The following is a 27301-nucleotide window of genomic DNA, read 5'->3' as shown; positions in this document are numbered from 1 at the left end:
AAAACTGAGCGCCTGGAGGCGTATCGTGTGGGCGGAGCTAAAGAATGAAGAGCGTGCAGCTACTACACGAGAGATTGCTGAAAGCTGTCATCCTCAAGCGTGAAAAAGAAAACGTTACTCTAATAAACCATAGCTATCAATCAGATTCTAACAAATTCTAATACAGATATAATCCAGAATCAGATCCGGAGGATGAAATAAATTGAACAGGAGAAACAGCAGTAGCAGGACGTCCGTCTCTGTGGTATGTACTGTATTTAGTGGCCTGTCAACATTTGTGTGTCTTTACTTTAGTTTATGAGGACATGATTCGGTTTATGGACTATTGTATGCGACTAAACCTTAGCAGTAGCAAGCAAAACGGTTTTGCACGTCAGATAGTGTTTAAAAAAACAATGGAGTAACGTTAGCACATTTGAATGAAGAAGCACATTTTGTGAGAACGTCCCCTAGCTTTATGTTTGGGTGGTTTTACAATAAACAAACTGACAAATTAGTCAGCTAAACAAATGTATTTAAACACACACCATACATCGCATGCTCCATTGATAAATTAACTGTTTACTTACGCGACGATAGCCAACATAGACATTTGAAGCAGTTTTACTCACCGGCTGCTTCCAAAGCAGGATCGAACCTTTATCGCTGGGACCGCTCCGTCAAAAACACACTTCTTGTTGATTTGGTGAAGTCCTGTGACAGCAGTGACTGTAGAGATCCACTATTGCGACACGACCAAAGCGTGATGTGACACTTCTCATCTTTTCTGCGTTCAAATCGGTTCAAATGCAGCGCTGCCTTCCCGGAATGCTGTGCGGGCGCATTAAAGTCATTTGATGTCACCCATAGGAATAAAGTGGAGCGTGGTGCGACATAAGTGTTGCACGGACGAGTGAATCTGCACCTTGAGAGCAGTGTTTATGGGCGTGCATTTGCTCTTTCGCCTCAGTCACGCGCGTGCGCACCCTACCCGGAGAAGAGCCCGTACGGCCCATACAAGGACCTTCCGCTCTATTGACGTCAAGCGGACTCCTACTCGAAAAAAAATCTCCAAAACTTGTGAGAAACCGAAGGAGTATTTTTGACACAGAAATACTCCATCAAACGTCCAGCATTAGTTTTTGAAACTTTGTCTGTGTTTAGGATGGGAATCCAAGTCTTTAACAGTGTAAAAAGCTTAGTATGCATGAAACGGCATTCCCCCCCCCCCCCCCCCCCCCCTTTAAACATTTTATGTGTTGCATGTGTGACTAAATTAAAGTTGCAAACTAAAGTTTTTTTTACCCTATATTGCAAAGTACATGGCTTTCTTTCTCTTATGCTGTTTAGAATTCGTCCCACTTGAAAACGAGCGGCATTTTATCATAGTATTCGTGGTTATGTTGTTCTCTTGACTTTACTGGACAATTTCAAATGTTTAATTAAAGCTGCGAGCAGCGATGACGGGCCCAAGCCGGGGGCACCGCCACCCCGGTGGCATCAGCTTAACTGTGCGCAGAAGGCCAATAGGCATTTAATATGGGAAAAAATAAAAGGACTATGTCAAAGTCATTTGAATTCACCTCATTAACTGCAGAAACTGGTGCTGCTATGACCAGGAACCACAACAGTCACATCTATGAGATCAATTACATTTTATTCACTAATTTTATGTCAGATGATGTCAAATGTCAATTTCAAAATGAGTGCAGAACACTGTCCAAATGCTGAAGTTGTATTATCCTTACACTTCTCTTTGTGTTTTTGACCTACCGTAGCTTCTGTTTGTTCACCAGTCTTATGCAGTAAAAAGCATGCATGTTTTTATTTTAATATGTGTGGCATTCAATATTTTTAAAAATATAAATAAATAAATAAATCTAAATCACAGAATCCACAAAAATGATTTTAATATCAGTGTCAGGTAAGAGTAATATACATGCACAATTTTGTAAGTCCACAAGGCCTGTATATTTTTTAAAGATATGTTATATTTTGTGTGGTTTTTTTAACTTATTTTTCACATCAAAGTGATAGCTATTTGTGATAGCCTATGATATAAAAGCGTTAAATTATGACAATCAAGAGACAAGGTGACACACACACACACACACACACACACACACACACACACACAGAGTGAGAGAGACCCCCCCCCCCACCACACACACACACACACTCACGCACACACACACGCACACACACACGCACACACACACACACAGAGTGAGCCTGAGAGAGTGGGGGGGGGGGGGGTAAGGACAGACAGAAAGAGAGAGGCATAGTCTGATTCCGATTGAACAAGGTTTGAAACAAAAAATTAAATTTACATTCTCAAAAGAACTCATTCTGTGTGATTTATAAGCTTTTGTACCCATTGGGACCTCAATTTAGGTCCCTACAGTGACACGAGTCCCCATGAGTCTGTGTGCATTCAGGTTGAAGTCCCCACCAGGCTAAAAAACATGAATATTGAACAAGATTTTAAACAAAAAATAATAATAAAATCTAAATGGTCGGAGAAAATTATTTGAAAAAGAAACTCAAATGTGTTTTTTTTATGTTAGTATTTTAGTTTTAAGAATTAATCTTCAAATACAAATGTTAAAGAAAACCAATATATTGATAAAAAAAAATACAAAAAGTACATTCATTTTACATTTTTATTCTTTCTGAGTTTGGTGACTATAGATAAAACTAGCCATGTGTTTTATTTTTATACATTTTTCTCAAAGACTTATCCAGCCGTGTTCATAAATAAGGCTATACTCCCACCTTCTTTGTATTAACACAATTATTAAACTAATTATATAAAAAATATTGTCAATGCCTGTCAAATCTTCAGTGTCCTTTGTTTCATGTTGACCGAGTTGACTTTAGTATTTATCTAAAGGTCTTTTTATATTTGTATTTTCACAATTACGAAACTAATTATATAAAACGATATTGTCAATGCTCTACAAATTAACTGGTTCCATACTTTTTCCATTTTTTTATTCAAACCCAGAAATTATATATATATATATATATATATATATATATATATATATATATATATATATATATATATATATATATATATATATATATATATATATATATATCCTTTAATGCTGGCCAAAGCACACAGCAATAAAAGAGCTAATCTTTTCCTCATCAAAATGCAACTGGCACCCATCCCCCATCAGACACACACACACACACACACACACACACACACACACACACACACACACACACACAGTCAGAGTCACATGTCTGGTCTCTGGTGTGCTATCTTTCTGGGGACTCACCATAGACTTAATGGTTTTTATACTGTACAAACCATATATTCTGTCCTCCTACACTGCTCCTACCCTAAACCTACCCATCACACAAAACTTTCTGCATTTTCACATTTTCAAAATAACTCATTCTGTATGATTTATAAGCTTTTGTACCCATTGGTAAGTCCCCATGAGTCTTTGTGCATTCAGGTTTAAGTCCCCACCAGGCTAAAAAAACATTCACACACACACACACACACACACACACACACACACACACACACACACACACACACACACACAGAGGCAAGTTTTTTTGCTTGAAAACTTATACAATATTGCCCTCTACTGGTCATTTAAATGAGAGCATAAGTGTTGAGAAAAAAAAAAAAAAAAAAAAACTGTGATTATATAGAATAACCAGCAGGTGGGAGTATAGCCTTATTTATGAACCAGGCACTGGTGTGCTTATTTTGTGTTTTTTAGGCTTTTGCTAAGGGAACACCGTTTGAGATATCCAATAACCATTCGCATTTTAGCATCTTCTGTATATTTACTTCATGTTGTCCGAGTTTGGAGGAGATTGAATGAATCGCTTTTGAGGAGAAGGTAAAAACTCAGAGCTCGCTTTCAACTTTTTCTCATTTTCAAACCAGATTATCTAACTTCCTGTTGGTCAGAGCTAATGACTGTAAATTAGAAAGTTGTCCGGCTCGAAAAGTACAATATATATACCGAGTTTGGTGAATGTAGATAAAACTAACCCCCCACTTTGGACAAAAGATGGCGCTATTGAGCCCCTCTACCACGCCCGTTTCTGAATCTTTGCTTGCATCTTCTGGACAGCATGTCAGATGTGTGTGTTGAGTTTCATGCAATTTCAAGCATGCTAAGAGTCTCAAAAACACATAAAAAGATTATTAGACTTTGACACGTTGCCATGACAACAGTTTTTCTAGAATCAGGAATCCATTCATATGTCTATATCTGCCATGTTTTGACATTATACTGATGAAGTTTGAAGTGAATCGGGTGAAAATAAGATGGGGATTTAAAGCAATTTTGAAAGTGACACACTTCCTGCTGCCAGTTGGTGGCGCTATAACTTTGACTCACAAAAGTCATATCCATGTGATCGGCCTCCTACAACGAACACACATCTGAAGTTTCATCAAAATGAATTAATGTATGCAGAAGTTATAACACACTTCCTGTTTCCCTTTTCTCGCCATAAATTCGTCTCTTCGCCACGGCCAAACCGTTTGAGATATCAAAAAGTTGCTCGCAATTTGGCATCCTCAGTGTGTTGACTTCACGCTGACCGAGTTTGGTGCTGATCGGGTGAATCGTCTAGGAGGAGTATCGCAAATTCCACAGCATGCGTTCCACAGCATGCGTTCAACAACCCCTAATAGCTCACTTCCTGTTGGGCTGACGCATAACTTAGAGCACGAAAGTTGTTCGGCCCGATGAGCTCTATATGTGTACCGAGTTTCATATATGTACGTGCAAGTCGGTTTGATTTATAGACCCCGTTTTCAGAGCCCACTTTAGGGGGCGCTGTCGAGCCCCCCTGCCACGCCCGGGTCCCAACCTCAGCCCGGCCCTGATGGCCGCGCATTCTGATGCGTGTGCAAAGTTTCAAGAGTTTTCGAGCACGGGAAGGGCCCCAAAAATGCCCAAATAGTCGCGTAAAAAAATAATAATAAATAATTAAAGCTGCGAGCAGCGATGACGGGCCCAAGCCGGGGGCACCGCCACCCCGGTGGCATCAGCTTAACTGTGCACAGCAGGCCAATAGGCATTTAATATGGGAAAAAATAAATAAAGGGACTATGTCAAAGTCAATTGAATTCACCTCATTAACTGCAGCAACTGGTGCTGCTATGACCAGGAACCACAACACTCACATCTCTGAGATCAATTACATTTTATTCTTTAATTTTATGTCAGATGATGTCAAATGTCAATTTCAAATGAGTGCAGAATACTGTCCAAATGCTGAAGTTATATTATCCTTACACTTCTCTTAAAAATAAATTAAGCCAAATCACAGAGACCGCAACAATGATTTTAATATCAGTGTCAGGTAAGAGTAATATGCGTGCATATAATTTATGGAAGTTTATTATAAACAGGCACTTTAATAAGATCATGTGAAATTAACTTTTTTTATCCATTTGAATTCTATCAATAAATAATTAGTTTAAAGAGGTGTCATACGTGATCTTTGCAAACACAGCACATGACCTTCTTTAAAGCCCATGTTATAGAAAACAATTAAAAGTATTGGGACATCACTTTCAATTATGTGCAAATATATTTTTTGTAGCTCAAAATTTTGTAAGTTCAGAAGACCAGTATTTAATTAAAGATATAATATATGTTTTAGTTTTTTACTTATTTTTCACAATAAAGTGATAGATATTTGTGATAGCCTATGATATGAAAGGGTTAAATTATGAAAACACAAGAGAAAAGGTGACACACACACAGAGTGAGAGAGACCCCCTCCACACACACACACACACACACACACACACACACACACACACACACACACACACACACACACACACAGTGATCCTAAGAGAGGGAGAGGGAGGGGGGAGGGGGAATGACAGACACAAAATCTAAACAGTGAGAGAACATTGTTTTTATTTCACTGTCTGAAAACACTGTTTTGCAATAACAACAATAGTTTTATCTTCAAAACAGTGTTCCCTAGGACATATCCAACCTGGTTACTAAATAAGGCTACACTTCCAACTTCTGGTTATTCTATATACCGGTAGCTCATTGGTTATCATTTTTGTCCTTAAACATTAATCTTCTCATTTTGAAGTTACACACACCAATTACTTTTTGTTGAAAAAGACAATTAAATGTGTTTTTTCCTTTGTTAGTAATTTTTTTAAAATATTTATATGTTTTATTAATAATTATTTGTATTAACACAATTATTTAACTAATTATATAAAACAATATTGTCAATGCCCTACAAATAAACTGGTTTTATACATTTATTTTTTTATTCAAACCCAGAATAATATGTTTTATCATTTAATGCAGGCCAAAGCACAGCATTGAGAGGTAATCTTTTTAGCGCACACGCACACACACACACACACACACACACACACACACACACACACACACACACACACACACACACACACACACACACACACACACACACACACACACACACTCATGTCTGGTTCACTATCTTCCTGGGGACTCATACACGTAATGGTTTTTATGCTTTACAAACCATATATTCTGTGCTCCTGCCCCTACCCCTAAACCTACCCATTTCACAAAACTTTCTGCATTTTTACATTTTCAAAATAACTCATTCTGTATGATTTATAAGCTTTTGTACCCATTGGGACCTCAATTTAGGCCCCTACAGTGACATGTGTCCCCATGAGTCTGTGTGCATTCAGGTTGAAGTCCCCACCAGGCTAGAACAACACACACACACACACACACACACACACACACACACACACACACACACACACACACACACACACACACACACACACACACACAGTAGTAATGCTGAAGTATGCTGCAGGCAACTCAAATCAGCTCAGCCCATCAGCCCATCCTCACCTTTTCAAAAGAACTCATTCTGTTTGATTTATAAGCTTTTGTACCCATTGGGAGGTCCCCATGAGTCTGTGTGCATTCAGGTTTAAGTCCCCACCAGGCTAGAAAACCATTCACACACACACACAGAGGTAAGGTTTTTTTGCTTGAAAACTTACACAATATTGCCCTCTACTGGTCATTTAAGTGAGAGCATAAGTGTTGAAAAAAAAAAAAACAAAAAAAAAAAAACAGTGTGCTATATAGAATAACCAGCAGGTGGGAGTATAGCCTTATTTATGAACCAGTTACTTGTGTCTCTCTTTTGTCTTTTTTAGCCTTTTGCTAAGGGAAAACCGTTTGAGATATCCAATAACCGTTCACATTTTAGCATCTTCTGTATATTTGCTTCATGTTGTCCGAGTTTGGAGGAGATTGAATGAATCGCTTTTGAGGAGAAGGTAAAAACTCAGAGCTCGCTTTCGACTTCTTGTTATCTTCCAACCAAATTATCTGACTTCCTGTTGGTCAGAGCTAATGACAGTAAATTAGAAAGTTGTCCGGCTCAAAATGTACAATATATATACCGAGTTTGGTGAATGTAGATAAAACTAACCCCCCGCTTTGGACAAAAGATGGCGCTACTGAGCCCCTCTACCACGCCCGTTTCTGAATCTTTGCTTGCATCTTCTGGACAGCATGTCTGATGTGTGTGTTGAGTTTCATGCAATTTCAAGCATGTGAAGAGTCTCAAAAACACCAAAAAAGATTATTGGACTTTGACACATTGCCATGACAACAGTTTTTCTAGAATCAGGAATCCATTCATATGTCTATATCTGCTATGTTTTGACATTATACTGATGAAGTTTGAAGTAAATCGGGTGAAAATAAGATGGGGATTTAAAGCAATTTTGAAAGTGACACACTTCCTGCTGCCAGTTGGTGGCGCTATAACTTTGTCTCACAAAAGTCATATCCATGTGATCGGCCTCTTACAACGAACACACAGCTGAAGTTTCATCAAAATGAATTAATGTATGCAAAAGTTATAACACACTTCCTGTTTCCTTTTTCTCGCCATAAATTCGTCTCTTCGCCACGGCCAAACCGTTTGAGAAATCAGAAAGTTGCTCGCAATTTGGCATCCTCAGTGTCTTGACTTCATGCTGACCGAGTTTGGTGCTGATCGGGTGAATCGTCTAGGAGGAGTATCGCAAATTCCAGAGCATGCGTTTTCCGAACAACCCATAATAGCTCACTTCCTGTTGGGCTGACGCATAACTTAGAGCACGAAAGTTGTTCGGCCCGATGAGCTCTATATGTGTACCGAGTTTCATATATGTACGTGCAAGTTGGTTTGATTTATAGACCATGTTTTCAGAGCCCACTTTAGGGGGCGCTGTCGAGCCCCCCTGCCACGCCCGGGTACCAGCCTCAGCCCGGCCCTGATGGCCGCGCATTCTGATGCGTGTGCAAAGTTTCAAGAGTTTTCGAGCATGGGAAGGGCCCCAAAAATGCCCAAATAGTCGCGTAAAAAAATAATAATAATAATAATAATAATTAAAGCTGCGAGCAGCGATGGCGGGCCCAAGCCGGTGGCACCGCCACCCCGGTGGCATCAGCTTAACTGTGCACAGCAGGCAATAGGCATTTAATATGGGAAAAAATAAATAATGGGACTATGTCAAAGTCATTTGAATTCACCTCATTAACTGCAGCAACTGGTGCTGCTATGACCAGGAACCACAACACTCACATCTCTGAGATCAATTACATTTTATTCATTAATTTTATGTCAGATGATGTCAAATGTCAATTTCAAAATGAGTGCAGAATACTGTCCAAATGCTGAAGTTGTATTATCCTTACACTTCTCTTAAAAATAAATTAAGCCAAATCACAGAGACAGCAACAATGATTTTAATATCAGTGTCAGGTAAGAGTAATATGCGTGCATATCATTTATAGAAGTTTATTATAAACAGCCACTTTTATAAGATCATGTGAAATTATTTTTTTTAATCCATTTGAATTCTATCAATAAATAATTAGTTTAAAGAGGTGTCATACGTGATCTTTGCAAACACAGCACATGACCTTCTTTAAAGCCCATGTTATAGAAAACAATTAAAAGTATTAGGATATAATAGGTCACTTTCAATTATGTGCAAATGCATTTTTTGCAGCTCAAAATATTGTAAGTTCAGAAGACCAGTGTTTTATATATATATATATATATATATATATATATATATATATATATATATATATATATATATATATATATATATATATATATATATATAATACATTTTTTAAACTTATTTTTCACAATAAAGTGATAGATATTGCTGATAGCCTATGATATGAAAGGGTTAAATTATGAAAAAAACAAGAAACAAGGCGACACACACAGAGTGAGAGAGACCCCCTCCACACACACACACACATAGAGTGATCCTGAGAGAGGGAGAGTGAGGGGGGAGGGGAATGACAGACACAAAATCTAAACAGTGAGAGATCATTGTTTTTATTTCACTGTCTGAAAACACTGTTCTGCAATAACAACAATAGTTTTATCTTCAAAACAGTGTTCCCTTGGACATGTCCAACCTGGTTACTAAATAAGGCTACACTTCCACCTTCTGGTTATTCTATATACCGGTAGCTCATTGGTTCTCATTTTTGTCCTTAAACAAAAGGCATTAATCTTCTCATTTTTTAAGTTACACACACTACTTTTTTTTTTTTTTTAAGACAATTAAATGGGTTTTTTCTTTTGTTAGTAATGTTTTTTTATATTTATATTTTTTATTAATAATTATTTGTATTAACACAATTATTTAACTAATTATATAAAACAATATTGTCAATGCCCTACAAATAAACTGGTTTTATACATTCATTTTTTTATTCAAACCCAGAATAATTTTTTTTATCCTTGAATGCAGGCCAGAGCACAGCATTGAGAGGTAATCTTTTTAGACAGAAGAGTGGCTCACACACACACACACACACACACTGTAGAAATCAGTGACACGTGTCCCCATGAGTATGTGTGCATTCAGGTTGAAGTCCCCACCAGGCTAGAAAAAAGAACACACACACACGCACGCACGCACACACGAACACACACACACAGTAGTAATGCTGAAGTATGCTGCAGGCAACTCTTATCAGTTAAGCCCATCCACCATCCACAACACACACACACCCACCCACAAACACACACACATACACACACACATACACACACACTCATGTCTGGTTCACTATCTTTCTGGGGACTCATAGATGTAATGGTTTTTATGCTGTACAAACCATATATTCTGTCATCCTGCTCCTGCCCCTAAACCTACCCATCACACAAAACTTTCTTCAAAAGAACTCATTCTGTCTGATTTATAAGCTTTTGTACCCATTGGGAAGTCCCAATGAGTCTGTGTGCATTCAGGTTTAAGTCCCCACCAGGTTAGAAAACCATTCACACACCCAGAGAGGCAAGGTTTTTTGCTTGAAAACTTATACAATATTGCCCTCTACTGGTAATTTAAGGGAGAGCATAAGTGTTGAAAAAACAGAAAAAAAAACAGAAAAACAGCCAGTGTGATATATAGAATAACCAGCAGGTGGGAGTATAGCCTTATTTATGAACCAGGCACGTGTGTCCCTATTTTGTGTTTTTTAGGCTTTTGCTACGGGAACACCGTTTGAGATATCCAATAACCGTTCGCATTTTAGCATCTTCTGTATATTTACTTCATGTTGTCCGAGTTTGGAGGAGATTGAATGAATCGCTTTTGAGGAGAAGGTAAAAACTCAGAGCTCGCTTTCCACTTTGTGTTATCTTCCAACCAAATTATCTGACTTCCTGTTGGTCAGAGCTAATGACTGTAAATTAGAAAGTTGTCCGGCTCGAAAAGTACTATATATATACCGAGTTTGGTGAATGTAGATAAAACTAACCCTCCTCTTTGGACAAAAGTGACACTTCCTGCTGCCAGTTGGTGGCGCTATAACTTTGACTCACAAAAGTCATATCCATGTGATCGGCCTCTTACAACGAACACACAGCTGAAGTTTAATCAAAATGAATTAATGTATGCAGAAGTTATTACACACTTCCTGTTTCCCTTTTCTCGCCATAAATTCGTCTCTTCGCCACGGCCAAACCGTTTGAGATATCAAAAAGTTGCTCGCAATTTAGCATCCTCAGTGTCTTCACTTTATGCTGACCGAGTTTGGTGCTGATCGGGTGAATCGTCTAGGAGGAGTATCGCAAATTCCACAGCATGCGTTTTCCAAACAACCCATAATAGCTCACTTCCTGTTGTGCTGACGCGTAACTTAGAGCACGAAAGTTGTTCGGCCCGATGAGCTCTATATGTGTACCGAGTTTCATATGTGTACGTGCAAGTGTGTTTGATTTATAGACCCCGTTTTCAGACACCACTTTAGGGGGCGCTGTCGAGCCCCCCTGCCACGCCCGGGTCCCAGCCTCAGCCTGGCCCTGATGGCCGCGCATTCTGATGCGTGTGCAAAGTTTCAAGAGTTTTCGAGCATGGGAAGGGCCCCAAAAATGCCCAAATAGTCGCGTAAAAAAATAATAAATAATAACAAAGAAAAAAAAAAATAATCCTTAGAAGAACAATAGGGCTCTGCGCCCTTTCAGGGCTTGGGCCCTAATAATAACAAATAATCCTTAGAAGAACAATAGGGCTCTGCGCCCTTTCAGGGCTTGGGCCCTAATAATAACAAATAATCCTTAGAAGAACAATAGGGCTCTTCGCCCTTTCAGGGCTTGGGCCCTAAAAATCACCGCCTTGACCTTTCTCTCATTAGCTATAGGCCACGACACAAAAATAGCACACAACAAGCTGAGATTAAATCTAAAATACATTATATAGTAGTATAGTTTAACACTAAATTAAGTTTTATTACTTAAAGCTACACTGTGTGATATTTTCCGCCATCTAGCGGTGTAAAGGTATATGACCATTCAGTTAATATTAGTTTCTGTTCCTCTCAATTCTGATTTCGTTTCAACTCCTACGGTGGCCGATTTTGTCCAAGATTAACATGGCTTCCAGTTCGACCTCGTTCATGACTGCCGTCGAGTGTTAAAACGCGAAAAGCAAAGCTTGAATTTATGGGTATGTCTCTCTTTGGCTAATGTACTTTCAAGATGGAGGGGCAACATGGCGACCAGCATTCGAACCCCTCACCCGTATGTATTTTCAATGGCATATTATAAATATATGAAAATACTTTATTACTTGAAAGAAGTAAATATACATTAATGAGCACATATATTTTTGAAAGAACTAAGTGTTTTTAGCTAAGAATAAACTAAAAAAGTTACACAGTGTAGCCTTAAAGGGGGGGTGAAATGCTGTTTCATGCATACTGATCTTTTTACACTGTTAAAGACTTGGAATCCCATACTAAACATAGACAAAGTTTCAAAAGTTAAGGTGGACGTTTGATGGAGTATTTCTGTGTTAAAAATACTACTTCCGGTTAGTCATAAGTTTCGGCAAGTTTTTTGAGATCATGCGTCCCCTTTGACGTTAATGGGGGCGGAATTTCCTTGTATGGGCCTTACGGACAATTCTACCGGAAGAGCGTGAGAGAGAGAGGGAGAGTGCGAAAGCAACAGGCTACGCCCATCAAAGCGCTGGCTCGTAGGCTGCTGCACAGGTGATGTGCACAATTAACAATGACATCAAAAAGTGCGTTTTTGGTTGCCAGACCAAGACAGTCCTGCACAGATTCCCCAAAAACCCCGCGGTAAGGCAACAGTGGATGGAATTTGCTTCTCCGGATCAGCAACTGAGTTGCGCGAATGTTTATATCTGTTCGCTGCATTTCGGTGCCGAATGTTTCATAAACAAGGCCCAGCTCGACGCCGGATTTTCCAATCGCCTAATGCTGAAGGATGGAGCAGTCCCAACGATAAAGGTCCCAACGTTAGAACCGCAGGCGGTGAGTGAGACTGCTTCAAATGTCTGTGTTTTTGCCTATGCTCATCAAGTAGCCCAAACATGATCACGTATAGTTACTATATATATTACTATATATAGAAATTGATCAATGGAGCATGCGATGTGTAGTGCGTGTACATTTGTTTAGCTGGCCACTATATGTGTAACTTTATGTTTGTGTATTGTAAAAGCACTCCAAACAACAATACACAAAGAGTGGGGAAATATGTTGAATTAAATAAGCACGCTTCTTCATTCAAATGCGCTACTATTCCGTGTCTTTCTATGTAAACACTAACTTAGCCTGCCGTGCAAAACCAGTCCGCTTAATAACGTTACAATTGTCTACACAAACCACGCGTAAACACACACACACACACGTGCACAACTGCACTTCTCACATGTACACCTTCAAAGACAAAAATACGACGATATAATTCAAGTATAAATATGTAAATAACACAAGCCACTAAGCATATTATATAGTTAGTGTATAACTTGTACCACATAGAGACGTCCTGCTCTAGTCGTTTTTGCTGCTGCTCCTGTTCAACTGCAGCCTCTGGGTCTGATTCCGGATCATAGATGTATGGCTGTATCTGATTAAAAGCCATATTTTTATTTTGAATAAAGTTTTTTCCCCGCTGTTAGGGATGACACAGCTTTACGACGCACTCGACTCAACACAATAGCAGCAGCGCGCACACGTCATTATTTAGCTCCGCTCACACGATACGCCCCCACCTGCTCGCCTTTTTTCGGAAAGACTCGGAACAGCGCATCTTTCTTATATAATTATTAAAAAAATAAAGACTTTTCTGAGATATGCAGGATGCAATGCTACTCTATAGGTACTCAAGATTGACATGACACTGACTGAAACTGAGTGTTTCACCCCCCCTTTAAACATGGTTAAAGGCCACTTTAACGTAACGTAAATAACATTCAGCCTCATTGACATGGGACATAACTAATAAAACGCACAAAAATACAAAAACATCGAATATGTTCAACTTTGTAAGTTTTTAACTAAAAGAATTGACGTTAGTTTTATATGAGCATTTATTCGTTGACGAGTGAACTTGACGTAGACATCACTTAAATAATCCCTATTTACTTCTAACTTCTTACTTTACTTCTAACGTTAAATATCCACTCAAACATATGTTTGACACATTTGTCTGCAATTTAATAATTACCACTTACCTGACGCGTGAACTGCACCCTCAAAATTGCTACTGCTGTGCTGTCTCCACTCACGAACTCGCAAAGTCCTTTGATCTGTAACAATCCTTCCGCGAAGTCAAACGAGCAATGCAGATCCTTCTGCAAAGTCAAATGAGCTCTTGTACGTATTCATTAAAATTAGCCAGATTAAATGCAACAATTACCTACATATGTTCATGAATTATATATTTATATTAAATATGTAGTATGTATAGAAGTGTTGTAGGATCCATCTTCTCATCATAATGCAGATCCATCATAAACAAAACATGGAAAATACATCTAATTTCACAAATGTTGTTTTGATATAGGCTATTACCAAATGTTTCTAACAGCCCATTTCAACAGCACAAACAAAAATCTATTTACCATAGTAAAATATTGTGCTGGCCTTAATAGCCTACTTCTATACATTTTTGACTGGATTTGCGTTTTTTAGACCACTCAAAACTTGCAATTCTAAATGTTAATTGGATTTGAAAATATCAATTAATTTAATATTTTTCAAATATATGTCTGCAGACTCAATTTAATGTCTTGTTAACTAAGCACCAGTAAGAAAATTAGTTCAACATTTTTTTTTTTTGGTCTTCCAACATTTTATTAATTGGCGTTTTTAGAGTGTATATGTTTGTGCTGATTGTGGAAGCTAAAGTATAGCACGCTTTACGAAACGACATGAAGGTGCCGGTGCAATAACAGAGGAGACAACTTAAAATGCATTGTAATTTTAGGTCATTCTGATAAAAGTAATACATAATTCAAAACAGTTTAGTTGTTTAAGCTCACTATAATAAGAAACCGTTCCATCTTTGTAAAATAAAGAACACAATCTATCTACTGTCTACTTTTATATGAAAAAAAAAGAAAAAGGATGACGATTCAGCCATGTCGGCTTCATCTTTGCAGCTGACACTGACACAGAAAACACTAGTTTATTAATAGATCATTAAAAGGACGCCTTGCTATTTTTTCGGACACTTGAGCGTGTGCTTGTGGAATAGGGTGTTATGCCTATATCACGCTTCACCCCACAGCCTGTTTATCGAACTAAATCGCAGCTTATGATTTCACAATAGCATACGCTATATTATGATTTTTGAATGGTTTTAATTTGTCATGCAGTCTAATAATGCGTTTCATGGTTTCTTTTCTGTGGAATGCGGCACTTCCGGTATTTTGCCAGTTAGTCAACATGGGCAAATTGCAATTGAGGATTGTTAAAAAAATTGCGATTTTATTTTATCGAGAAATCATTATGGCCCTCAAAAAAATACATGAAATATTAAAGTTGGAAAACAGTAGCGTGAATATTCTGCTTAATATCACCTTTTGTGCTCCATCGAAGAGAAAGTCATATGAGTATAATGTCAATTGTTGCATTTGAGTGAACGATTTCTTAAATGTTCATGATTAGCCTATCTACATGAATGCATGCAGGCTGTATGGGAAAGACTTGCGAGTACAATCAGCTGTTATTGTTCTCCCATAGTTGCAGTATCTTAGTCCAGCAGTATGTTTATATGAGACTGAACACCGACTTCTTTACTGGAAATGTGTGTTTGTTTGTGTTTCACAGACTTAATTAAAATGCAATCTCGAGTTTTGTTTTTACAGTTGCTGTGTACCCCAGTATGTATTATTTATACGAATCCGTAAATGTGACTTTAATTATTCTGTTTATGTTTATTGTAAACATCTTAAAAGCTGTGTGTGTGTGTGTGTGTGTGTGTGTGTGTGTGTGTTTGGCTTGAGATGTGGTAATTGCTAGAGGCCAAGTGATGCATGGACTAACTCATTGTGAATCCAGTGCATTTACATTGAAAACACTCGCCTCTGTTGTGGGTATTTTTGTTTTTCTGTTTTCGTTGGTAGCATTTTTAATGTCAGTGTTTGAGCTGCTGTCAACAAATGAATAATGTATTTGTCTTTTTAATCTTGACTGGTTGTTTGCTTCAGTTTATGAGCAAATTAAACTGAGATAACTGAAATGAATGCTTGTAAGAGATGTTTTTCCAATTGTAGACAGAGGGCTTTGTCCTCAAATTTAATTGAGGACCGCAAGCTTGGTTATTTTTATAATTGTTTGTGTATTTGTTTACAAGTTCTTGTTGATGTTGACCGTTGAGGCAATGAGGACTTGGAAACTATTCCCTGAATGTCTAAACAATAAAATATACGGAAAGGTTTGGTGTACTTTTACTCGGGTATGTCTTTTTAGCTGTTCACTTGTTTTCAAAGTGTTTACTATCCTTGGGGAAAAGAATTGAAATTGGATTTGTTGGAAAGTTCTTGGAGTTTGTGATTTGCTTTTTACATCTCAATGTGTGCAGTGTGATAAAATCAGTCTCAACCAGGCTATTGAATGTCATCTTGCCATTAACAGGAAAGCATGCTAGGCTACAGAATGCGTGATTTGGCCTGGTAGAAACTCATTTAGTAAATCGCAATCTCACAAAGTTCTGTTTAAATCAATGAAGCGGTCTACACTGCACAATGAGTCATGTATTTACATTTTGTCTACTTTGTTTGTTATTATGAGAGGATTCAATCGCGAGTGTGCAGAACTCGCCACTGAACAAAAAGTCTGCCGTTTTGACCAGTGAGTGAATTCTTGAGTTCTTAAATGTTTGATTGGTCATTGTTTGGGATTGGCTATGTTGCTTATTGCTGCGAAATTATGTAAATTGATACCTTGGACGCTAGGTCTCTAGCTAGAAACGTTTTGCATCAGTTGAATGACTTCGGTACCAAGTAAAGCTATTTCCAGATGTGCACTCTCATGCCTTATGGTGATCTGGCTATGTGCATGAACATTAAAATGCTGTAGTATTGGTGAAAACAGAGTTGTTTATGTTTTGAGATAATATAAATGTGTTACAAAACATTGGGTGTTTGTCCAAATAGATATTGGATTTGTGTTTTATAGCTTAAATGCAGTCCAATAGACCCTCTGTCTATTATGTATTATGTTGTTAATATAAATTTTCGGCAATATTGAATAAAAATAGACAGCCATTCACTGTTCTTGGCTGGATACGTTTATTAACTTTAAGTTATTAAAAAAACACATCATTAATCCTAATGTGAAGAAAATGCACATCTCATTTGAATTATAGACCTGGGGCCTATTGCACAGAACTAGGATAAGGGATTAAGCTGCGATATCTTGGTGATCCTGGCTCAATTTATCCGCTAATATACAGTTATCTTTCATTATCATTGGTGTGAGTGTGCCTTCACGTACGTTTACACGACAGCGGTGTACTAAATTTTGCCAACAGATGATCACCAAGATATTCCCATATCCTAGTTTTGTGCAATAGGCCCCTGCTTCTGAGTCAAATTCTTACAGCACTGAATTAGTATTAATGTATAACTAAATAACCAAGAAGACTATGGCAATAATTTAAATAGGTTTTCCCCCTCATTTAATTACTTTTTGACTTGTTTCTAATTTGTTAATGTTTATTTGAGTATTTGATACTGTTAAATCTAAAGGCATTATTTTATATCTTTGTCATTTGTTTTGCTTTGATTGTTTCTTATTACATACTGTTTACTTGGAAAAAGCTTTTTCTTTATTTGATATGTTATAAATTATATTAAAATGCAATGAAGTAACATTATAATTAGTTTTCTTGTTTTTGAGATCGTTAATTGGTATCGAATACTACATTTGTGGCATTATAATCCTAATACACAGCTACTGTAAGATAAATAATGAAGTGGTGTTATGTGTGTCTGTAGGTGTCTGTATCAGTGGGGATGATAACTCCTCAGGCCATCACCCCTCAGCAAATGCAGCAGATCCTTCAGCAGCAGGTCCTGAGCCCTCAGCAGCTCCAACTGTTACTGCAGCAACAACAGGCCCTCATGTTACAGCAGGTACACATACACACACACACACACACACACACACATCCACACACATTGTGTTTTTGTGAATTGTGAGGACTTTCCATTGGCATAATGGATATACTGTACAAACTGTTCATTCTATCGCCCTACACTGCCCCTGCCCCTAAACCTACCCATCACAGGAAACATTCTGCATTTTTACTTTTTAGATTTTTAAAAACTCATCCTGTATGATTTATAAGCATTTTGAAAATGGGGACATGGCCAATGTCCTCATATTTCTCCTCTCCTTGTAATACCTATGTCATACCCATGTCATTATACACATTTGTGTCCTCTAATTTCACGAAAACATATTGACACAAGGCCTCGATTCTGATTGGGTGGATCACAGTTGAATCACGTTATGTTTCATTGAAGTGTACACACACAGGCCTATGTCACTCGCACACAGAAAACGATTTCTCCGTCCTCTGCTTCCTGGCTCCTTTCAAAACGAGCATGTTTTTAAGGCTGAAGTTGAACTGACCTTTTTGGCCCAGAACCCCATTTTCTACACGGAGAGGTTCGAGATTTGACAAAGGCCAGGAACCCGCACCAGAAAAGTCTCAGTAGAAGGGGTACTAGTGGGCCCCGGCCTACTGGTTGAGAACCGCTGTCTTATTGCATTTTGACACTAAAGCTTTTGTAAAATAGTGGTTGAACAAAAGGATTTTTCTGTGTAGGTGGAAAAAGGGTAATATTGGGCCCCGGCTCCCTGGTTGAGAACCATTGTGTTATTGCATTTTGACACTAAAGTTTTTGTGAAATAGTGGTTCAACAAAAGGATTTTTCTCTGCCACATAGAGATCATAAAGAGCAGGGTTGCCAATAAACTGCCAAGGAGATTCTTTTACTAAACGAGATGTGCTTTTACTAAACACCTCATGTATTTGAAGACAGAAAATGTACAGTATTCATTGACAAAGCTAATGCTAAAAAGTAACATTGACAAAGCAAAGCTAAGATAAATTGACTACCACTTCTGTTCATCACCCAAGCAGACTCAAGTATTTATCTCAAAATATTCAAATGGTAAATGAATACTCTTTCACTATTCAGTAAACTACCTTGGATTGACGCGTGTCGACTTGTTTTCTGTTGTTAATGTTTTGTGTTCTCCCTCTGCGTTTCAGCAACAGCTTCAGGAGTTCTATAAGAAACAGCAAGAGGAACTCCACCTGCAGCTCCTGCAGCAACAACATGCTGGGAAACCCAGTAAAGAGGTAAAAGCAACACAATATATGACAGAGGACCATTAGAGCCATTTACTGCCCTTGTCCTCAGAAATCTCTGGCAGATTACTGTCACACAGACTACTTTTCACTAGCACATTTCTATGTTTTGACGGCTTTATGCGACTGTACTGTGAGCGAGTGAAGACCGGCTGTGGTGTCAGCAGCTTTGCAAACTTGAGGGAAAGTGCCGGCTGTGTGGCGAGACTGTGAATGAATGAAGACACCGGCAGTGACTGTACTGTGAGTGTCAAGTGTCTGTCTCTGTATCCCTAACAGCAGATGATGACCCAGCAGATGGCTATACAGCAACAGTTACTCTCCGTTCAACAGCAGCACCTGCTCAACCTCCAGAGACAAGGCCTGTTGTCTGTCCCGTCGGCTCTTACTAGTGCACTGCCTCAGGGTAACAACACCTCACTGCCACATGACACGTTTACCATCAATTAATGCATCCTAAAGGTTCAGGAGGTCACCAAGTCGCTGCACTGTTGTTGCTAGTAAGCATTCCTGTTCAGATCATGACGTTCATTCCACTCACCTTTGTTGCATCGCCAAAGGTCTTTATCACTCATGTCCTGTCAAACAACTTTCTATTTAAAAAGAATCACGTTTCCATGAAAATACTGAAAATTCAGCTTTTCCATCATAGGAATAAATTAATTTTTAAAGTATATAAAAATATAATGATAATATTTAATGTATTAAATATTAAAATATCTAAGAATACATTAATTAATTTATAATATAAATAATGTATAATATCTAATAATACATTTAATATTTTATAATATCAATGATGTTAAAGTATACATTATTAAAAGTATACATTATTAAAATAAATATAGAATAACAGTGTAATATTTCACAATATTAAACAGTACTGTTTTTACTGTATTTTTTATCAAATAAATGCAGCCTTGGTGAACATGAGATACATATATTTTAAACTTTTGAACATTAGTGTGAATGCTGCACTTCAGTATTATTGTTTTCACAGAATAGCTTTGGGGAAGTGATCCTTGATCTTTGTTATACGTAACATATTTGTTTATTATTGTTTTATTTAATCAACCAGGAGAGAGGCTAATGGTTGGTGGTTGATGGAAAATAATAGACAGAGAATCGTAGATATAGAGGTCTTATTAGTTGTCTAGTGATCTAATAATGCAGTGTCTCGCCACTCACAGGCCTGATTCCTGCTGAGCTCCAGCAGCTTTGGAAAGAGACTGCAGATGCACGGCAGGAGGAGAAGAGTAGAGGAGACAAATCCCCCTCTCCTCCCAAAAGTCAGATCCTCAACCACCACTCCAGCACCAATGGACACCATGTACACCGACCCAGTCGGAGAGACAGGTACTTCATCAATCAAATTAGGCTTTTTTTCTTCATATAAGTATGTGCAATTTATTTACATTTTGCCAGAGATCACTTGTGTGTTGTGCTTAAGAATACTGTTAATATTTGCGCTTAACACACTCGCTCTCTCCAGTTTGAGAGCTCAGAAGAATGAATGAACAATGAATAACTGAAGCACTGTGGTTGTACTGCAGTTAACTCATCAAGTGCATCCTATATAAGCTTAATCACATATTTACACAACATAAATATTATTACAACTTATATCTGCACAAAGGGACGTAAATGCACAAGTGAGTTTGACCGCTCTAGTTAGAACTTCAGTTGTTGATGAGCTCTTCCAATTCACGACATTCTGTTTTAATCGTTTTCTCATAATTACATTGAGGTAGAGCCAAAACGCTGCTGCAACCAATCAGAAACAAAGAAAAATAAACTTTTTTTTTTTAGGTCACACGATCATCAATATGTTGGTAAGAGTTTGTTTTTAAGAAATTAATACTTTTATTTAGCAAGGACATTCAGCAAAAATGACAATAGGATTATGTATAATGCATGTATGTTCTTTTGAACTTTGTTTCTAAAAGAATCCTGGGGGGGGGGAATCATAAATATTAAGCAGCACATTAAGAAGTCGTTTCAAAGAAATGTTGCTTAAGCAGCAAGTAAGCATATTAGAATGATTTCAGCTTTGTTTACAGGAATAAAGAGCGTACTATAAATAATAAAATAAAATAGAAAAACATTTTTTAAATTGTAATACTTCATAATATTAGTGTTTTACTGTGTTTTGATCAAATAAATGAGTATAAGAGACTTGATAAAATCTTAAAATAGATCTTACTAACCTAAAACTTTTAAATATTTAATATATGTTATATTAGTGAGTAATGATATTAAAATGACAGTAATATTGTTTATCTCAATTATTTGTGGGATAATATTTTGTCCAAAAAAGTTGTTACAGTGACGGCCCTAAAAATGAGTATGAGTCAAATTAAAAACTAAATATTTATATCAGTTAAAAACTGATATTTAATATTAGTATTTGATTGACGACTTGTCAAACCAGTCGAGTTTGATGTTGTATAAGTAAACTGTTAAAAACAAGTTGTCAGGTGTTTTAAGAGACATTTGTCTTCGTGACTGTGTGAAAGGTATCAGTCTGCGTCAACGTGTGCCCTGCAGGCCTTTCTTCATATACACTCATGAAAACACCTCTATCTCTGTTTGCTGAGGCCTAAACCTGTTTGTCTATAGATTTCAAGAGCTTATTTTTTTGAAGGCGTTTGACTGTTGTCAATCCAAAAACTGTGACTGTGAACATCGCCTATATAATGTAGGCAATGATTCCGCATCTTCATGAACCCATTACCCAAGCAATTAGGGTTAAGAACCAGCAACCTTTGGTTCCCCAACCCTGAGTCTTAACCGCTACACCACACTACCCCGTTAACAATAAATGCTCGGATTACAGTAGGTGCCATTGTGTCCTAGTGTTGCATTGATGTGGTCTATAATGTCAGCAGAGCCCTCTTATGGCCTGCTGTGATTGTTTGCATGATATTGGTGGAGGGTGAGAGCTCAAGGACTGTGTGGTCAGTTTCATGTGTCATGTAAACTCCTGCCCGCCAGAGAGACGCCTGCAACTAAAACCTTAAGTGCAGCCACTGGCACCAGAGAACAAACCCTTCACCCCTTCCAGAAGACCACAACATGCGGGCATTGTCTATCCGTCTCTCCTTCTGGCTTACTGAGTGACATGCAAACACTCTCACGCTGATGGACTGAGGGATCAAATGTAATCAATCCTTTAAAATCTGTCCCACTCCATTTTGATCTGTATACTACTGTTATGTTCCCTCCAGTGTGCTTATTCCTGTGAGGCAAGTGTTTGACATTGGTCTGGGATCTCCATCTGCTAGAACAAACAGTTCATTGCACGCGTTTGTTTTATTGTGTCTGCTTGCTGGCTTATTTGATTGTTCAGTGTGTTATAAGGATGGAAATAACAAAGTCTGTTTTAATTTGTCAAGTGTGAGTCATCTGCCTTGTTGGGGTTGTGTTCAAGCACTGAATGAAAAAAGAAGCTTGCCTTAGATGCTTTCTTTCTTTTTCTTTTTTTGGTGTTAGGGAAGGAATCCGCGGGCAGAGATACACAGGGCTCTCTTTTAGGCGAGAAAAGGAGAGGGTCATGGTCAAAGGACACGACCTCTCTTGATCCCAAACAAATAAAGCATTCTTGGCATTTTTCAAATTTCAAAAATAAATCGCTTTCTCAAACAATCCACTGTTTGATACAAAGTCCTGAACATGTCCTGCTACTTTTTCAGCTGGAACTGAATTAAAGAATTGAGCTTTCTGATACATCTGACATAATCCTGTCTGTTAGTTTTAAACCCAAAATATGATTTTAGGTGATGCATTTGCATATAGAAAATACAGCATATCTATAGGACCATTAAATATTATTTAAAATATTATAAAGTATTTATAATATTATTTAAAGTATTTATTTATAAAGATAATAAATACCCCTAAAATGATTAAGTTCTGGCACCTTTTCTTAAAATTTGCTGCAATAATTTTGTGTTTTGCAGTGAAAATATTATATAAATGTTTTTTAAAAAAAAGATGACTTTTCTGAGCTTAAGAAAAACTGGGCTCTGTAATTTTTAAAAAGAGAACAATGAGAGAAACAAAAAGGTCTTAAAGTTATTAACATGGACGAAACTTAAAGGAACACTGCAACTATGAAAAATGTTGGTGTTCTTTTGTCACTTATTGAGCAGTAGGCTAGATGAGCCGTTTACCTCCAGTCTTTGTGCTAAGCTAGGCAAGCGGTGGGAGCGTCAGAGTTATAGCACACGTGGAGATGAGAATGGTATTTATTATGGAGAGAAAACAGTATCAAAACTTTCCACAAATGCACGCGAGAGATCCACATGCGCACGCACCAATTCACAAATGCACGCGAGAGATCCACATGCGCACGCACCAATTCACAAATGCACGCGAGAGATCCACATGCGCACGCACCAATTCACAAATGCACGCGAGAGATCCACACACACAAAGCAATCCACAAATGCATGCGAGAGATCCACACACACAAAGCAATCCACATATGCACGCGAGAGATCCACACACACAAAGTAATCCACAAATGCACGCGAGAGATCCACATGCGCGCGCACCAATCCACAAATGCACGCGAGAGATCCACACACTCAAAGCAATCCACAAATGCACGCGAGAGATCTACACACACATTTAATTATGTGTAAATTACACACCTGTAATTTAATGCACAGTAAATCACAAGTCTTTTGCATTGGTGTTCTTCTTAGAATGCCCCTGAATTTGCGCTTTTGTACCTGTGGAATGTTTTGAGACTGTCGTTCCGTGGCCTTGATTCACAAATGCACAGAAGCCTATCCGTATCTGTCCCAAACATGCGATACAGTGTTCTTCGTCCAGAGGGCGCTTACCGGCCTTCGAACTGAATCTTCCAAAGGGCTAAATTCATTTTGTTTTCTGACTTGGTGAGACAACTGAAGTCTAAACATTTTTCACTAAATATCTTATACATAAATACAAATATAGAAAACAAACCTTTTTTTATTCTTCAACATGAGATCAGAAAATATATAGCCTATTAAAAAAAAAAGATTCGGATAACAGGAAAGCTTTTAAGTCTTTAAAATGATTTCTGTAACTGTTGGTCATTACTAGGCTAAGTACTATCGCAAGTGCTGTGCCAAGTGTGAGACTGAACAGGGCAGGCACGTGCAGAGGGGGGAGCTTTGAGTGCTCGAGCCCTAGCCCTTTTTCAAAATAAATCAAAAGTGCCCCTCTCAGACAAATATCAATGATAATATTTGTGGTCAATAAAACAAAATAAATTTGACTTATAATAACATGACAATGTGTACAATATTAACGAATGGCTCAAAAGTCGGAAAATGTCTGTTTATTTTTTCTTATCAGTCGGCCTAAGTGTTGCCATAGCGCGTTGCTATGGGTTGCATGCGATTTACTGGCTGATTTTCCACAGCTAAAACGCTTAACGTGAAAAACGCTTAACGTGGCTTAATGCACTAAGACTGTTAAAAACACACCAAACTCAGGAAATATCATAGCCCAGAATATGAACGCAAGGCATTTTATTACACGTTAAACGTTTTTCTCCCATAGAAAAACATTATAAGAAAATGCTTAACGTGGCTTAATGCACTAAGACTGTTAAAAACACACCAAACTCAGGAAATATCATATTAATTGAGTATACTATGCACAAAAAATCAGGTGAGCCCAGAATATGAACGCAAGGCGTTTTATTACACGTTAAGCGTTTTTTTCCCATAGAAAATCATGGAAACGCTTACGTGGCTTAATGCACTAAGAGAGTATTAATATGATATTTCCTTTTGGTGTTTGGTGTGTTTTTAACACTGTCTTAGTGCATTAAGCCACGTTAAGCATTTTCTTATAATGGTTTTCTATGGGAGAAAAACGTTTAACGTGTAATAAAACGCCTTGCGTTCATATTCTGGGCTATGATATTTCCTGAGTTTGGTGTGTTTTTAATAGTCTTAGTGCATTAAGCCACGTTAAGCGTTTTTCACGTTAAGCGTTTTAGCTGTGGAAAATCAGCCAGTAAATCGCATGCAACCCATAGCAACGTGCTATGGCAACACTTAGACGACTGATAAGAAAAAATAAACAGACATTTTCCGACTTTTGAGCCATTCGTTAATATTGTACACATTGTCATGTTATTATAAGTCAAATTTATTTTGTTTTATTGACCACAAATATTATCATTGATATTTGTCTGAGAGGGGCACTTTTGATTTATTTTGAAAAAGGGCTAGGGCTCGAGCACTCAAAGCTCCCCCCTCTGCACGTGCCTGCCCTGTTCAGTCTCACACTTGGCACAGCACTTGCGATAGTACTTAGCCTAGTAATGACCAACAGTTACAGAAATCATTTTAAAGACTTAAAAGCTTTCCTGTTATCCGAATCTTTTTTTTTTAATAGGCTATATATTTTCTGATCTCATGTTGAAGAATAAAAAAAGGTTTGTTTTCTATATTTGTATTTATGTATAAGATATTTAGTGAAAAATGTTTAGACTTCAGTTGTCTCACCAAGTCAGAAAACAAAATGAATTTAGCCCTTTGGAAGATTCAGTTCGAAGGCCGGTAAGCGCCCTCTGGACGAAGAACACTGTATCGCATGTTTGGGACAGATACGGATAGGCTTCTGTGCATTTGTGAATCAAGGCCACGGAACGACAGTCTCAAAACATTCCACAGGTACAAAAGCGCAAATTCAGGGGCATTCTAAGAAGAACACCAATGCAAAAGACTAGTGATTTACTGTGCATTAAATTATAGGTGTGTAATTTACACATAATTAAATGTGTGTGTGGATCTCTCGCGTGCATTTGTGGATTGCTTTGTGTGTGTGGATCTCTCGCGTGCATTTGTGGATCGGTGCGCGCACGTGGATCTCTCGCGTGCATTTGTGGATTGCTTTGTGTGTGTGGATCTCTCGCGTGCATTTGTGAATTGGTGCGTGCGCATGTGGATCTCTCGCGTGCATTTGTGAATTGGTGCGTGCGCATGTGGATCTCTCGCGTGCATTTGTGGATTGGTACACGCGAATGTGGATCTCTCACGTACATTTGTGGAAGGTTTTGATACTGTTTTCTCTCCATAATTTATGGACTTATCTAACTCTGCGGGATGCAAATATGCTTATATCTGTGGGCACCATATGTTTTTATTGATTATATTGTTGGTTGTTTCTTTATGCCTTTTTTAAGTTGTTTTGTGTTTATTTATTTATTTGTTTGTTTGTTTGTTTGTTTATTTTATAATCTTTATTTATTTAAAAAAAACCTTTTTTGTCTTTTGCAGCATTTCGCCCATGACAGCGTTCTACACAGCACTCATGCATCTCGTGTTTTTAACTGCAAAAACACATTCTATGTGAATGGCCTTTAATACTTTTACTTGACTCTGAATACATCATCTCTCTTTTATTCTGAATGTTAAATGCACATATGCATTCGCACATCACAATTTTATTGTAATTTCGATTAATCACATTAAAAAGCATACTCAAGTAGATGTACTGTTACTTGTCAAAAATGTAGTGTTAGCAGAGTAAAAGTACCTGTCCTAAATTCTACTCAAAGTAGGAGTAAAAAGTAGCCCTTTTAAAAGTAGTGAGTATTATGCTATGAATGTTATTCCACCTGATACTCTGCTGATTTAAAATGTAGCTTACTCTTTTATGGATGATTCTCAGTAAGAACAGAAAAACATGAGATCACCAACAGTATTTCAATATTTCTTTGACTATTTATTTTTATTTTTGACTGCTAGCACTTAAAATACAGCCATGTAATATTTGAGAAAGCAACCAATAATCTGATAACATATTTTTGACAACCAGAGTTTTCTTGCGGTTAATTAAAAAAGGTTGCAAAACGTTATACATTAACAGTTTTACGTTAAAAAAACAGTTCTTTCTTTTCAAGACACATTCATTGTACTGCTTTAATTTTAATGGATTTTCTGTGCGAAAATACATTTTCTCTAAAAAGAATACACTTAAGAAATTACAATTAAGTAAATCACAATTTTCACCACTATTATTATTTTTGCTTGCAATTTAAAAATAAACCTGATTTAAATATAAATCTGATGTTTAATACAAGTTATTTGCTATATACATG

The 27301-nt window shown here is 37.6% G+C and overlaps 1 protein-coding gene across 2 annotated transcripts in view; it reads left to right on the top strand.

The window, feature by feature from the left end:
- Positions 1-27301, top strand: part of foxp1a (forkhead box P1a) — a 73519-nt gene that overhangs the window by 35936 nt on the left and 10282 nt on the right. The window contains exons 4-7 of one of the 2 annotated variants that reach the window (XM_067446641.1): positions 17807-17944; positions 19093-19182; positions 19474-19597; positions 20382-20547. In XM_067446641.1, the coding sequence (XP_067302742.1) occupies positions 17807-17944; positions 19093-19182; positions 19474-19597; positions 20382-20547 (518 nt within the window). Of the gene's footprint in view, positions 1-17806; positions 17945-19092; positions 19183-19470; positions 19598-20381; positions 20548-27301 lie in introns of both variants that reach the window. The other variant, XM_067446639.1, reaches the window with a different exon arrangement.

Source organism: Pseudorasbora parva, chromosome 6 (genome assembly GCF_024679245.1).
Source record: "Pseudorasbora parva isolate DD20220531a chromosome 6, ASM2467924v1, whole genome shotgun sequence".
Classification (NCBI taxonomy): Eukaryota; Metazoa; Chordata; class Actinopteri; order Cypriniformes; family Gobionidae; genus Pseudorasbora; species Pseudorasbora parva.
The sequence above is the reverse complement of the archived record's forward strand: the minus strand, read 5'-3'. Positions and strand labels throughout refer to the sequence as shown.